Below are 12,328 nucleotides of genomic sequence, written 5' to 3'. Positions count from 1 at the left end.
ATCCTTTGTCAGTGTCAGCCATGTGGATGAGTCACGGCCATTGCTTGGCCAATGTGCTCTCTGTGAAAGCCTGAGAAAATGTTTTCTCTCTAGGTGACTCTCCTTAGGCAGACTCTATATCATTGCTCACTTTCCTCTGTGGCCCATAATCTCCTTGATCAGAAAATTTGGGACATCACTGAATTACAGTACAGGTTCTCTTATGTCCTGTGTCCTCACTGACCTTGAAAGTCTAGAGCCAAAATGTTGGCTATCCTTGCAGCCCTCCTTTTTCTCTAATTTTTGGTCTGCAACCTTAAGTTGTTAACCCTCCAGAAGAGAGGCTTAATGATATTATTACCTAATAACATAGACAGTTGAGCTTAACCTCACTATCTATCTGAATATCAAACATCTTAGACATAATATGGAACAGGTATTTTCCATCAAATATTGATACATTAAACTTTAAATCCCTACAGAATGTGAAAAAAATATTTAAAAAAGGAATAAACACTACATACTTTTACACAGAAATGTAGAAATCTAACCTTATATAGCATTGTAGCAAGACAGTCTTATAACATTTTTTGTCCCTGGTTTTCATTTATTACCCTTTTAAAAAACAAACATTTACTTGAGAGACAGTATAGCAGTAACTGATAAGACGTGAGAAGCAGTACGTATTTATTTGTTTTTTGTGGTAACAGGATTTGAACTCAGGACCCTTCACTTGCCAGGGAAGCACTTATTCTGCTGAGCTATCTCCCCAGCCCAAGCAGCACGTATTTAGAAGACCAGAATGACAGGCATTCCAAGCATGGCTCTAGTATTACACATTGCTATCTTCAGTGCAGTTGCTTAGCTCACAGTATGAGCATATATAGTTAGTCAGGGTGAGAGTCCTACCAATTAACTACTAGTTTCAAAAACCTGCTGCAGATTCTTGGGATCATTGCCTTAACCATCTTGTGCATATAAATGTATGACTTTGCCCCTGTCATGTTTCCTAGCTTTTCTCCTTGTCCTCTCTCCATTGTTTAATCCTTAAGTTCTCGCTTTCCTTTCAATTGTGTGATACCTTTCTATTTTTATTTCTAGCTAAAGAGTTTTTCTTTCTGCCCTCCATCTTCTTATAATACAAATTTGCTGGGTAAAACATGTTCCATTTCTCTAATACTTAGTTTAGGCCAGAAGAATGGGTTTAACCTTCAGAGAAAGGTTATTGAATTGGAACAGTAGGTTCATGCATGACCTCACCCCACAAAATAGTGGTGCTGTCGAGGTAGAAAAGGAGCGTATGAGACATGCCATGGGTTTTGAGGAATGAAGTCAGTGTGGAAAGACTGGTAGTACAGGAAGGATATGAAATGTTCTATGACAATATAGACTTCTTTAAGGTGTGTCATCTTAAAAGATGACATTTGTCCCTTTTTTTTGATAATTCATTGGCTCTGCCTTAAAAGTTTGGTTATATAGAAAATATCCATTTTTTACATTATTTATTCAGAGGCAATACTGATTTTACTGTTTCTTTAGTGCATTTTTCCTTAGTTTCTGTTGATCTGGATATGGTTTTTATTCTGTTTGGTGGTCTTATGTTGGGATAATCATGAAGCCCCATTTACAAGTCTACTGTGCCTTTCTTTTGTAGTGCGACTGTGCACTGACCGAATCAGCCTCATAAAAGAATGTATTTTGCAATCCCCCACGTGCTACAAGCAGTCTGCCAAGCTCCTTGGCCTTGCTGAGCTGTTGAGGGTTGCAGGTAAGGCTTTTGAACACTGCGCTGCAGGATTGCTGTCTCATTTTTCATGTCATCCTCACCAAGCATCAAGGCTCACAAAAGCATCCTTTGGGCCAGGGTTCATGCTCCCTGGATAGACTAACGTGTTGTCATGGGGTGCAGTGGGCTGAGCTGCTGGTGTGGAGGTGACATGGAGGACCCCAGGGATGGTACCGGGTGGGCTCAGAAGAGCCCACCTAGTGACTGTTCAAGGAGGTGGTCTTGGTTAGCACTCTGGCCCACACTTACATCTCAGTTTCTGAGTACCAGTTGGTTCTTTAAGATGAGAACTGTTGCATTGTGTATAACCATCCACCATTCAGTGAGCCCTATGATAACTTTTTAAAGCATGAGTTTATTCTCTTTCCCTTACCTTAGTAACATCATGACCTCTCTGTTGGCTGTAGACTGCTCTGGTTGGACTTTTGCACTTATGTAGTTTAATTAGGACCTGCTGTTCATCATTGATCTCTTTGGAGCTGAGGTTCCTCCCAAGGACAGTAGATAGACTGAAAAGTCAGAGTTGCTGTTGCCCTGTTGCCCACTAAACCTTTAAAACCAGTCTATTCCATGTGTTCTGTGTTTGTATTAATTTGCACATCACTGCTACTCAACTCTTGTATCATTGCTGATGCGAGGATCATTAAGCATTTGCCTGTACTTGCAGGTGAGGACCCAGAAGAACGGCATGGGCAGGTTCTGATCCTGTTGGTGGAGCAGGCCCTCCGTTTCCATGACTACAAAGCAGCCAACCTGCACTGTCAGGAGCTGATGGCCACAGGTGAGCAGCACCTGCATAGCCCCTTGCTGTGTCCTCATGTATGATAAGTCAGGGGAAGATGGGTTCTGAAAGCAGCTGACCTGGTGGGAGCACAGTTCTGCTTGCAGCTATTTTATCAGCAGTGACAAGTGTACATGTGGAGTTCTTATGTATTAATGTTGTAACAGGCCCACCCATTCTGTTTATCTGAGATTTTGGTTGCTTTTTATTCTGTATCACAAGGATGCTCATAATTGTAATAAAGATTTCATGTAAATACATATTTTATACTGTTTTTATGTGTTTGCTATATATATATCAAAATTTTTCCAGTATCTGCAGCACATGGCTCCACAGTCAGTATGCCTCTTCTTTAATTTGAGCAAAAACCTATTGCTTTTCAAGGTAATGTTGAAAAATTAGGGAGTTGTTTTCATCCTTCAAATTTTCCATATTGGAATTCAAATTCCTGTCCCCAAAGGGCAAGGAGATTAAGGTGGAGACTTGGTTTATCTGGAGGACTCGAGTCTGTGTGGGACGGGAAGTAGGTGTTCCTAGAGGCTCTGCATAAGTGACCTGCTCTTGTCTTTGCCCCTGAGTCCTTTGGACCTGAGTCAGTACTTGAAACACAGTCCTTGGTGTCATGAAGCCATGGGGCTCTGAGGAAGTGAGCTGCGTACTTCCATCATCGTTTTTTGGTGCTGATGATTAAACTGAGGACCTTGTATGTAGTGGGCACATGCTGTCCTGCTGTGTTGTGTGCCCTAGCCTGACCTGTACCTGTCTCTGTGTTGGCTGTTAGTAAAAAACCCTGCTGACACTTGAAGTGACAATGAGGCAGGCTCCTTTGAGGACTGTTGTGCTGTCTGTTGAGAGTTGCTGGAGTGTCCTGTGATTGAGGTAGCCGCCCTTGTGCTGAGCAAGAGCTCAGTGGATTACTTGTGCTCATTTTCAGCTCATCTAAACGTGGAGAATTGGTCAGTAGCACATCTGGAGCAGCCCTAAATGAAATAAAAGATGAGAACTTGGCCTCATCTTTCTGCATTTAGATTCTTAGGCATTTCTGCCCAATGTTTTACTAGTTACTATGGTCTTGCTTTGTACCACAAGACCAGAACAGGAGTCTATTGTGTGCATCATCTTATACTGGATGATATTTTGGTATTACAAATCGTTTGTTTGCTGCTGTTGTTGCTTTTGCAGGTTACTCTCAAAGCTGGGATGTCTGTAGCCAGCTGGGACAGTCGGAAGGTTACCAGGACTTGGCCACTAGACAGGAGCTCCTGGCTTTTGCGCTGACCCATTGTCCATCAGACAACATAGAGCTCCTCCTGGCAGCCAGAAGCTCTCTGGAGGCCCAAGTGAGTGGCTCATGGGAAGCACGGGACACTAGCCTGGGGACCCAGAGGTGTAGCCTTTCTGGTTTTTTTTGTAATATGAGAATTCTGATATACAGAACAAAAATAGCTTGTCATGCAAAAAAGGATCTGAGAATATAAAACAGAACTGGCACAGACAGGCTTGAGAAAAATTGGAAGTAAATTAGGAAATAAATTTTTGAGTCTAAGGGGAAATTTAGAGTTGTCAAGAACACATTTATGGGAGAAATGGTCACTGTAAAGACGTGCTGGCACCTTTTTTGGTGGTCTGGGCTTTGGCTGGAGATGTTGAATTTCCTAAAATTTACAGCCTAGATCTGCCCTGGAGAGGACAGGGCTCGCCGAGTAACACCTAACATTCGGTGTAGCCTGAGAAGTTCATGTTTTAGTCTCACAGGCAGTCATTGCATCATCTGTTAGGTTCTTCACTCTGCACTCCCACTCCTGAAATTCTTGCTTCCTTGTGAAGCTGCTTGTAAAGTCCTGAAGGAAGCCTGGTATCAAACACTGTGCTCTATGAAAAGTCATTTTTTCCTTTAAGAGGAGAAAGTACTTTTTAACTTGAAGCCTACACTGTAATGAGAGGCAGATTTTAGAATGCAGCTCCTTTGTGACCCATTGGTAAAAAGTTGGTTTCTGTGTGGGGTGATGGGTCCTGAGAACGAGGTGGGGAGGCAAATGTAAAGAAAAACAAGCAAGACAAAGTTATGGAATCAGGTGACTAGAGCCTCTAGGACTACAGCTCTAATTATGATTTTCTTTAGCCTTTTATTAGGATTTCACAAAAAGCAGCAAGAAGGTAAATGAGAGGAATCATTAACAGGAAGATTGAGTGTAGTGCAGTTTAATTTTCCCAGGAACTGAACTTTGACCTAGCTAGCTATCATGTCATGACTCCTTCAGACATGTATCAGCAAAGCATCCGGTGCTGTCCCAGCAGCTTTCCACAAGGACTAAGGTCCTGCTTTCATTTCCTTTCACACTAATGCTTTTGATAGACTTCCTCCAGAATAAACAATCCTATGGCTTGGTCAGGCTCCAAGTCCCATATAGGTAAAATATGGAAAGGTAAATTATAGAATATCTTTCTTCACAGTAACCTAACCTGTTCCCATTTCAGATCCTTTTTTTTTTTTTTCATTTCAGATTCTTTACCAAAGAGTGAATTCCCAAATTCAGGCAGAAGGAGAGGGCATCGGTGTTTCACCATTGGTTGGCCGGGCCCCACGTGAGGTGAACTGAAGGGGATGTAGAAGGCTTTGGGGATGACTGTGCGTGGGTGGGATGAGATGGGTCACCTGATCTTGGGCATGTGTGATGTGTGCAGCATAACATATAGAAAGGTCCACAGAACAAGAATGTCCAGCTCAGCAAATTATCACCCCAAAAATCTATGAAGTCACTAAACAGGTAAAACAGTAGCCTGTGAGCAGCCTTTCCTGGATCCCTGACCTCTATCCATTGAATATCTCTCCCTCTGTCTCCTTACAGAGATTCCTGCTGGCTGGTCTAACCCTGAAAACCAATCCTTGTGGTTTTTATTAGTGTTCTACATGATTTAATACCTACCCCACTCTAACACTATAGTGCAATTTTACCTTTTTTTTTAAAAAAAAAACTGAGAATACTTAATATTATGCTTATGAAATTAATTCATACTGTTAATGTCTATTAATGTATATTATAGTTTATCCTTTCTAATGTTGATTAACACTGGTTTATTTTCTACTTTGCCTCTAAATAATAATCATTTTGTACATGTCTCTAGCAGGCACGGGGCACACACATATGCCTGGCACTGAAAGTCTGTATTGTTAGATATATATGTACCAAATCTGAGCAGATAATACAGAAGTATTTTTGTTTTAATTGATTACATTTTTACAGCAGTCTGTCTTAGCCATATTTCCTGTTGCTCACATGCAGTACCCAACAACCACAGTTTAAAAGAGGAAAGGTTTAATTTGGCTCACAGCTTTAAGAGATGTAGTCCATGGTCCTCTGGCTCCAAGGCAAGAGCATCATGGCAGTAGGGCATGGTGGAACAAAGATTTTTAGGTCATGGTGGCCCGAAGCAGGGGATAGCACCAAAGGACATGGCCAGGGACCAGACATGGACCTTCAAGACCACAGTCCATGACCCACCCAGACACATTCACACGTATCCTCCATCAATCCACTGGGCAATCCTGGAGCCAGTTAGTTGATATTACCTAGCCAAACTTTGACAATGGAATTATCATGTATGCCAATTTAATTATTTTATTTTATTTTTTCAATGTATTTGGTACAGGGTCTCACTACACAGCTTGAATTCATAGTAATCCTCCTGTTTTCAGCCTCCTCAGTGCTGGGATTACAGGTGTGCACCACCATGCCTGGTTTTTGTGGCCAGCTCAGTGCACCCAGAGGTGGGGTTGGCATGGCATGTGGTGCCTGAGATTGAACCCTGGAACCTGTGCTTGCCTGAGCAGGTGTTTAGTCTGTTTAGCTATCTTGCCGACCCTGCCAGTTTAGCTCTTCAGTACTGTTAGTTTTTAAATTTTTACCTATCCTCATATTTAGCAATATCTAGTTATTTTAATACTTTGGTGAGGTACCTGTTCACTTTTGTCACCCATTTTCTTTCTAAACTTTGTTCTTTGTCTTGTCTTTGTTGAGATTCTCATGGATCAAATTACTGGAATCAATTAATTGTGTGTATCATGTGGTAGTCTTTCTGGCAGAGAAAAGAGGAGGAACATGACCCTGTTAGCTGTCTTCCTTTTGTCAGTGGTTGGTCCATAGATTTAAGTTTTTCATGACCCTCATGACGTAGAATTGGGCTTTTTACTTCAAAGACAGAATCTCAGTTTCTGATATTGTAACAGGGTAAGTTAAGAGGTGACATTTCTTTTTACAGATTGTTTTCCCATAGTATTCCATCAAGTGGTGATCTTCTCCACAATGTAAAATATTATTTCTTTAGCATCTATTTGGAATGTGCATGAGGTAAGAAATCAGATGCATCCTGCTTTTTATAAATTGGCTGAATCCATCTTGACAAGCTCATTATTACTTGCACAACATGTGTAGTGCTTTTCCAATACGTTTTCAGTTGTGGAATTTATTGATGGAGTCAGGACAGAGCTGTGGGTCTGTGCCCACTGTGGAGTGTGTACAACTCTGAACCTATCTTTGTGTAGTACTGGGAGTCAGGGGCATTCTACCATTGAGCTATATACCCAACCCTTTTATTTTTAATTTTTTAATTTTTTTTTTTTTTTGAGGTGAAATCTCACTAAATTGCCTGTGTTGTCCCTAAACTTGGATCCTGTGGCCACAGCCTCCCAGAGTGCTTGGGTTACAGGTGTATACTGTTGTAACTAGTCCTATTTCTTTTGAATCAACAACGGATTTGGTGAAAATAATAGACACATGTGTGGTCTCCCTTTAGTGCTGAGTAACTTGAGGTTCTTGGTGGTGACGGTGGTGTGAATGTTCCGTCCTCTGAAATATATGCATGCCCTCCTACACTGTTGGACACAGGGTTGCTGACCAGTAGACCTTCCCTGGTGAGGGAAGTGTTCCACAGCTGTACAGTCCAGAGTGGCAGCACTGGTGACATGAAGCTTTCAGTATGGGCAGCATGGCTAGTGTGAAGAAGGGGAGATGGCTCAGTGGAGTAAGTGCTTCCCTGGCAAGCGCAAGGGCCTGAGTTCAATCCCCGGTTCCGCCAAAAAAAAAAAAAAAAAAATATCTATCTATCTATCTATCTATCTATCTATCTATATACATAATAACCAAATGGGGTTAGTACCTGCCATGTTGGACATCACAGCTATGGAAAATTCAGCATTCATCAGAGGATGGACAGTAGTATGTAGATTGGTTATTTTTAGTTGTCTTCCCCCAGATGGAAGCTGGAATGTTTCCAGGAGCCCACGGTGTGCTACACTTCATCGGTACATATGTTTTAATTGATAATAGTACTGATCAGCAGCTACTTGGTTTGCTCCAGGGCAAACCAAGTGAAAACACATTGCCTTCTGTGATGTTTGCTCTGTGGGGCCGGGCAGTTCTTACGGTAGCCAGGAACCACTACCTAGTGCTTGGTAGGCATGTAGGAGGAGTTGTCTCTAAGGGGCTAGCTGGAGACCTGCTCTCTTTTGGAAAAGCTGTCCTGTTACTACATGTTGAGGACTCATAACTGCATTCAGCTAGGGGAGCTGGGATATATACCTACAGCATCGTGGCCATGTTTGCTCCCTGTTCCCCTTCCTCTTCTCTTCCCATTTCCTTTCCTCCTAGATCTACTTCATGCTTAACTTTTATTTATATTTAAATAACCAAACAGGGTTAGTACCTGCCATGTTGTCTCCACAGTCTGCCTCCCTTTTACCCACTATGCCTCCTTATTCATTTGAAGATTTCCTTTCTGTGAGATCTTAACCCATGGCCTGGGTTCTTTGAGCCTTTGGTTCCCCATGTCTCGGTCCATTTTGCTCTAGGTGTCTCTGGCCCTGGCTCTTGGACTGCTTTTCAGATGTCTGCTGTGTTCCTGTTGTATTGAATGAGCTCACCCTAGCCCTGAGAACAGGCTCTTTTGCACCCTTGGTGTTATATCTTGCTGTGCCTCCACTGCCCTTTATGTCTTGTTCCGAGTCTCATTCTTTTGCTCAAAGCATTTTCTTCCTACTGTTTTCTTTGATTCCTCCCACTGTCTGTCTGTGTTGTCCAATCACAAACGTATCTTTCTGGTTCTGCATTTTGTGCTGTGGTTTGGTAACTGGAGGTGTGTTGTTAACCTCTTCTCACAAGGCCTGTCACAGAGTGAGTGCCTGGTGAATGTTTCATAAAGCTCAGTGATAGCATTACTGTGTAGTGATTAGTCTGTGGTAAAGAAACAGGAAGTAGGGTTTTAATTTTAAAATCCATAGAATGAAAAGGAACAATTTCTAGTTTATCTTGTGCATGTATCCATCGTGCTGTTGAGACCCAAGGTTACTGTGGAGTCACCACAGCTCTCTGCTGAGGTCAGAGCCATGAGCTTGTTCTGAATCCCAGCTTCCTTTATCAAACCCGTGAAAATTCTCTTGTGGTTTTTGGGTTTCTCATTTTTGGATTCTATAATGAACTAGAGAGTTGGTGGCTTCTCTGGAGAGACTCGTGCCATGCATGCCTGGCTCCATTAAAATCTCAGCATGTGCCAAGGCTGTATCAGCTGCCCTCTTAGTGTTCCATTTAGGAACGAAAGGGAATTCTTCCACAGTGATTTTTCCTGGAGCATTTTTGTCCTTAAAAGCTTTCCTATCTTTCTTTTCCTCCTCCAGCACATTGCAGCAGATCTAGAACCAGCAAGCATTAATCCAAGCCCTCGGTGAACTGTGGCTTTGATTCATAAAGCACATTTCAGGATGTTACAGTTAGTGTTATTAGATTAAAATGTAGTATTTAGTTCTAACATGCCATGTTTCACATATTAACAGTAGATATAATAACCACACTAAATTATAACTCACAAATGAGAGCTGACTTTATGTGTAATGTGCATACTACTCAAGACTTTCGTTACCTTAGTTGTGCAAATAATGATTTTTATTTATATACTCAAGCAACATAAAGATGTAATTGTTATGATGTAGCATTTGCATTAGTACAAGTGGATACTACAAATTTTAACATAATGCTTTTATCTTACTGAACAAGATGCTTGCTTATAAATAGAATAAAACCCAGACTTTGTGAATAACTACAAAATTACAGATTTCCAGTTGGTTATTATGCCTTTTAGATGGAACAGAATTCTACCACTTAGAGCATATTAACATTTTGTTTAGCTAGTATTAGTTATATTACTCAGCCAATGGTGTTTTCCCCAGATAAATCTAATTAGAGTTAGAAATGGATTATGTATAAGATTCCCATTAAAAAAGTCATTTTCACTGTGGGAAAACTTGTTATAAACCTTTAAGTAGCTAAAGATTTATACAATTGGACTAACTAATGTTTAAAAGTCAAATATGGTCCAAACATAGAGCTATTTTATATTGTTCAGAGAATTGTTTAGAAATATTGCACTTAAATAAAAGCAAGTGAAATGGCAGTTGTTTCAATACTGTGGCCAGCGCCCTGTGTCCCTCCCTGTTGATGAACAGGTGAATTGTGGCCACGTCTTTGCTTTTATGAATAATGTTACTGTAAACACTGATATTCAAATTTTTGTGTGAAAATATATTTTCAGTTCTTAGGCAGGTTATCTAGGCGTAGAATTACTATATGTTTTGAGTGTTTGTGTTTCACATTTGAAGAAACAGCCACACTATTTTTCAGAGTGGCTGTGCATTTTACATTCCCGCCAGGAATCTGTTCAAGTTGAACTTCTTCATCTCCTGCACATCATCACCCACTGTCTCTGTCTGCCCCTGCCTGTGGAGCTCTGACTAAAGCCACACTCACAGGGGCACCAGCTCATCCTAGTCTTGGTGTTTGTGTGTCATGTAACAAGTCACAGTGACAGCCGTGTGGAATGCTCATTGGCCATGCTTCTACCTTTACTGGTGAAATGGCTATATAGATATTTTGCCCACTTTCTAAACTGGGTCACTTGCCTTGTTAATAAGCAGAGAGCATATTTTGTTTTTTTGGTCTTTTTTTTTTTCTTTTTTAATATTCTGGATATAAATCATCTATCAGATTTGTGATTTGAAAATGTTTTTCTCTCAATGTCTGATGTGCATTCTTATTTTTTTAAAAAAATTATTTATGTGTGTATTTATTTATTTATTTGGTACAGGGTCTTGCTATGCAGCTTGGACTTGTAGTGATCCTCTTGTCTCCTTAATCCCCAGAGCTGGGATTACAAGCATACACCACCATGCCAGGTTTCATTGGCTTGCATTGGGTCCAGCATGGCATTTGGTTCTGGGGGTCAAACCCAGGTCCTTGAGCTTGCCAGCCAGGCTCTTAGACCACTGAGCTATCTCCCCAGCCCTTATTTTCTTAATGGTGGCTTCTGAAGTGCAGAATGTCTAGTGTTGCTAACGTCCTATTTATTAATATTTTTCTTTCATTGTTTATGTTTTTGATGTCTGCTTAGAAATCTGCCTAACCCAGGGTTGTAAAGATTTCCTCCTGTGCTCTTTACCTAGATTTTTAGGTTTTTTTCACACATTTATTGATAAGTGAGTAGTATTGTGTCTTTTTGAAAAAGGTAGACTTGACATGTAAAAAGATGAATTACAAGACACACAAAAATTAATGTAAGAGAACCACATTTGTTTTGTTTCTTTTTATGTCTCATGTTAACTTGTTCTTAATTGATTTAAAATCTGGGATATTTCTTTCTTAACAGTAAAAAAAAAATAGATGTGAACCATCTGTGATAAAATGTTATCTGTTAACATTATTAACATAAACTGGATGTATGTGATGATTTTATACTTTCTGCTTTTTTAAATAATTTAATCAAAAAGGTGCTAATATACATTAAAGCAGAGTTCTCCCTTTTTTCTCTCTCTGATGAATCCCACTGCTCACAATTAAACATTTTTAGGCTCATATCTGTCCTTCCACACGTTTCTGGAGTGTAGACAGCTTTTCCCTATGGCTGTCCTCTGGCTCCTTGGAGGATTACTATTTTGTTTTTTAAACTAAAGTGAGTAGTACCCATTTTCATTTTGCAGCTTGTATTTTATACTGTTTTATTTTATAGAATCTACCCTTGTCATTCACTGTAGGTCAGCCATTTACGTAATGGCATTCATTGGGTGCATGTACCATGATTTTTCTTCTTCTTTGCTTTTGGACATTTAGATCATGTCCAGCTTTTTCTGTTTTAGACTGAACTACTTTGAGCATTTAATGCATGCACATTTGCATGTCAGCACTGTTGTTGCCTTGGTATTGCTGGTGGAAGCAGTCCTTGGGATGGGAGTCTCCTGGCTCCATGCAGTTTCTCCATTCTGCTGTGTAAGTGTACACTTTGTGTGTTAGTCTCATATTTCTGACCTTGTCTGAAAAGTGTCTCAGTGGGCCACACAGTCCTGATGTCATTTATGAGGGCCGTATGGTGCTGAAGAGATGTCCTGGTGGCACAACTCAGTCTGCCCCTCTGAGCACATGGCATCCCTCCCCACCTACCTTCGGGCAGTGCGTTAGGCTAGGAGGGTGTGTGCGTGGATCTCGAACACAGCATGTGGATGGGCAGGATTGTGCACCATCCCTCGCCTCATCTCAGCACTACAGCCAGAAATCCAGGGTTGTTTTTGACTTCTACCCTACATTTTTTGCATAGGCTCTGTATTTCTAATAAATCTGTTTTGTGCTATTTTCAAGTAGCTTTTAAGGATTTTTTTTTTTGTTGTTGTTGTTGTTGTTCCTCGCATGCCTTCAGGGCACGTTGGCCAGCGGGAGAGTTGTGAGGTTCGAACTCCAGCCACCTGA

At 40.9% G+C, this 12,328-nt stretch overlaps 1 protein-coding gene across 3 annotated transcripts in view; it reads left to right on the top strand.

The window, feature by feature from the left end:
• The window catches only part of Nbas (neuroblastoma amplified sequence), a 244,270-nt gene that overhangs the window by 119,776 nt on the left and 112,166 nt on the right, over window positions 1–12,328 (top strand). For all 3 annotated transcript variants that reach the window (XM_023702419.1, XM_023702418.1, XM_023702420.1), the window contains exons 32-35: window positions 1,634–1,747; window positions 2,433–2,546; window positions 3,729–3,886; window positions 5,051–5,137. In XM_023702419.1, the coding sequence (XP_023558187.1) occupies window positions 1,634–1,747; window positions 2,433–2,546; window positions 3,729–3,886; window positions 5,051–5,137 (473 nt within the window). The remainder of the gene's footprint in view (window positions 1–1,633; window positions 1,748–2,432; window positions 2,547–3,728; window positions 3,887–5,050; window positions 5,138–12,328) is intronic.

Source organism: Octodon degus, unplaced genomic scaffold (assembly GCF_000260255.1).
Source record: "Octodon degus isolate 3935 unplaced genomic scaffold, OctDeg1.0 scaffold00151, whole genome shotgun sequence".
In the NCBI taxonomy this organism is placed as follows: Eukaryota; Metazoa; Chordata; class Mammalia; order Rodentia; family Octodontidae; genus Octodon; species Octodon degus.
This window is presented reverse-complemented; position numbering and strand designations above follow the sequence as displayed.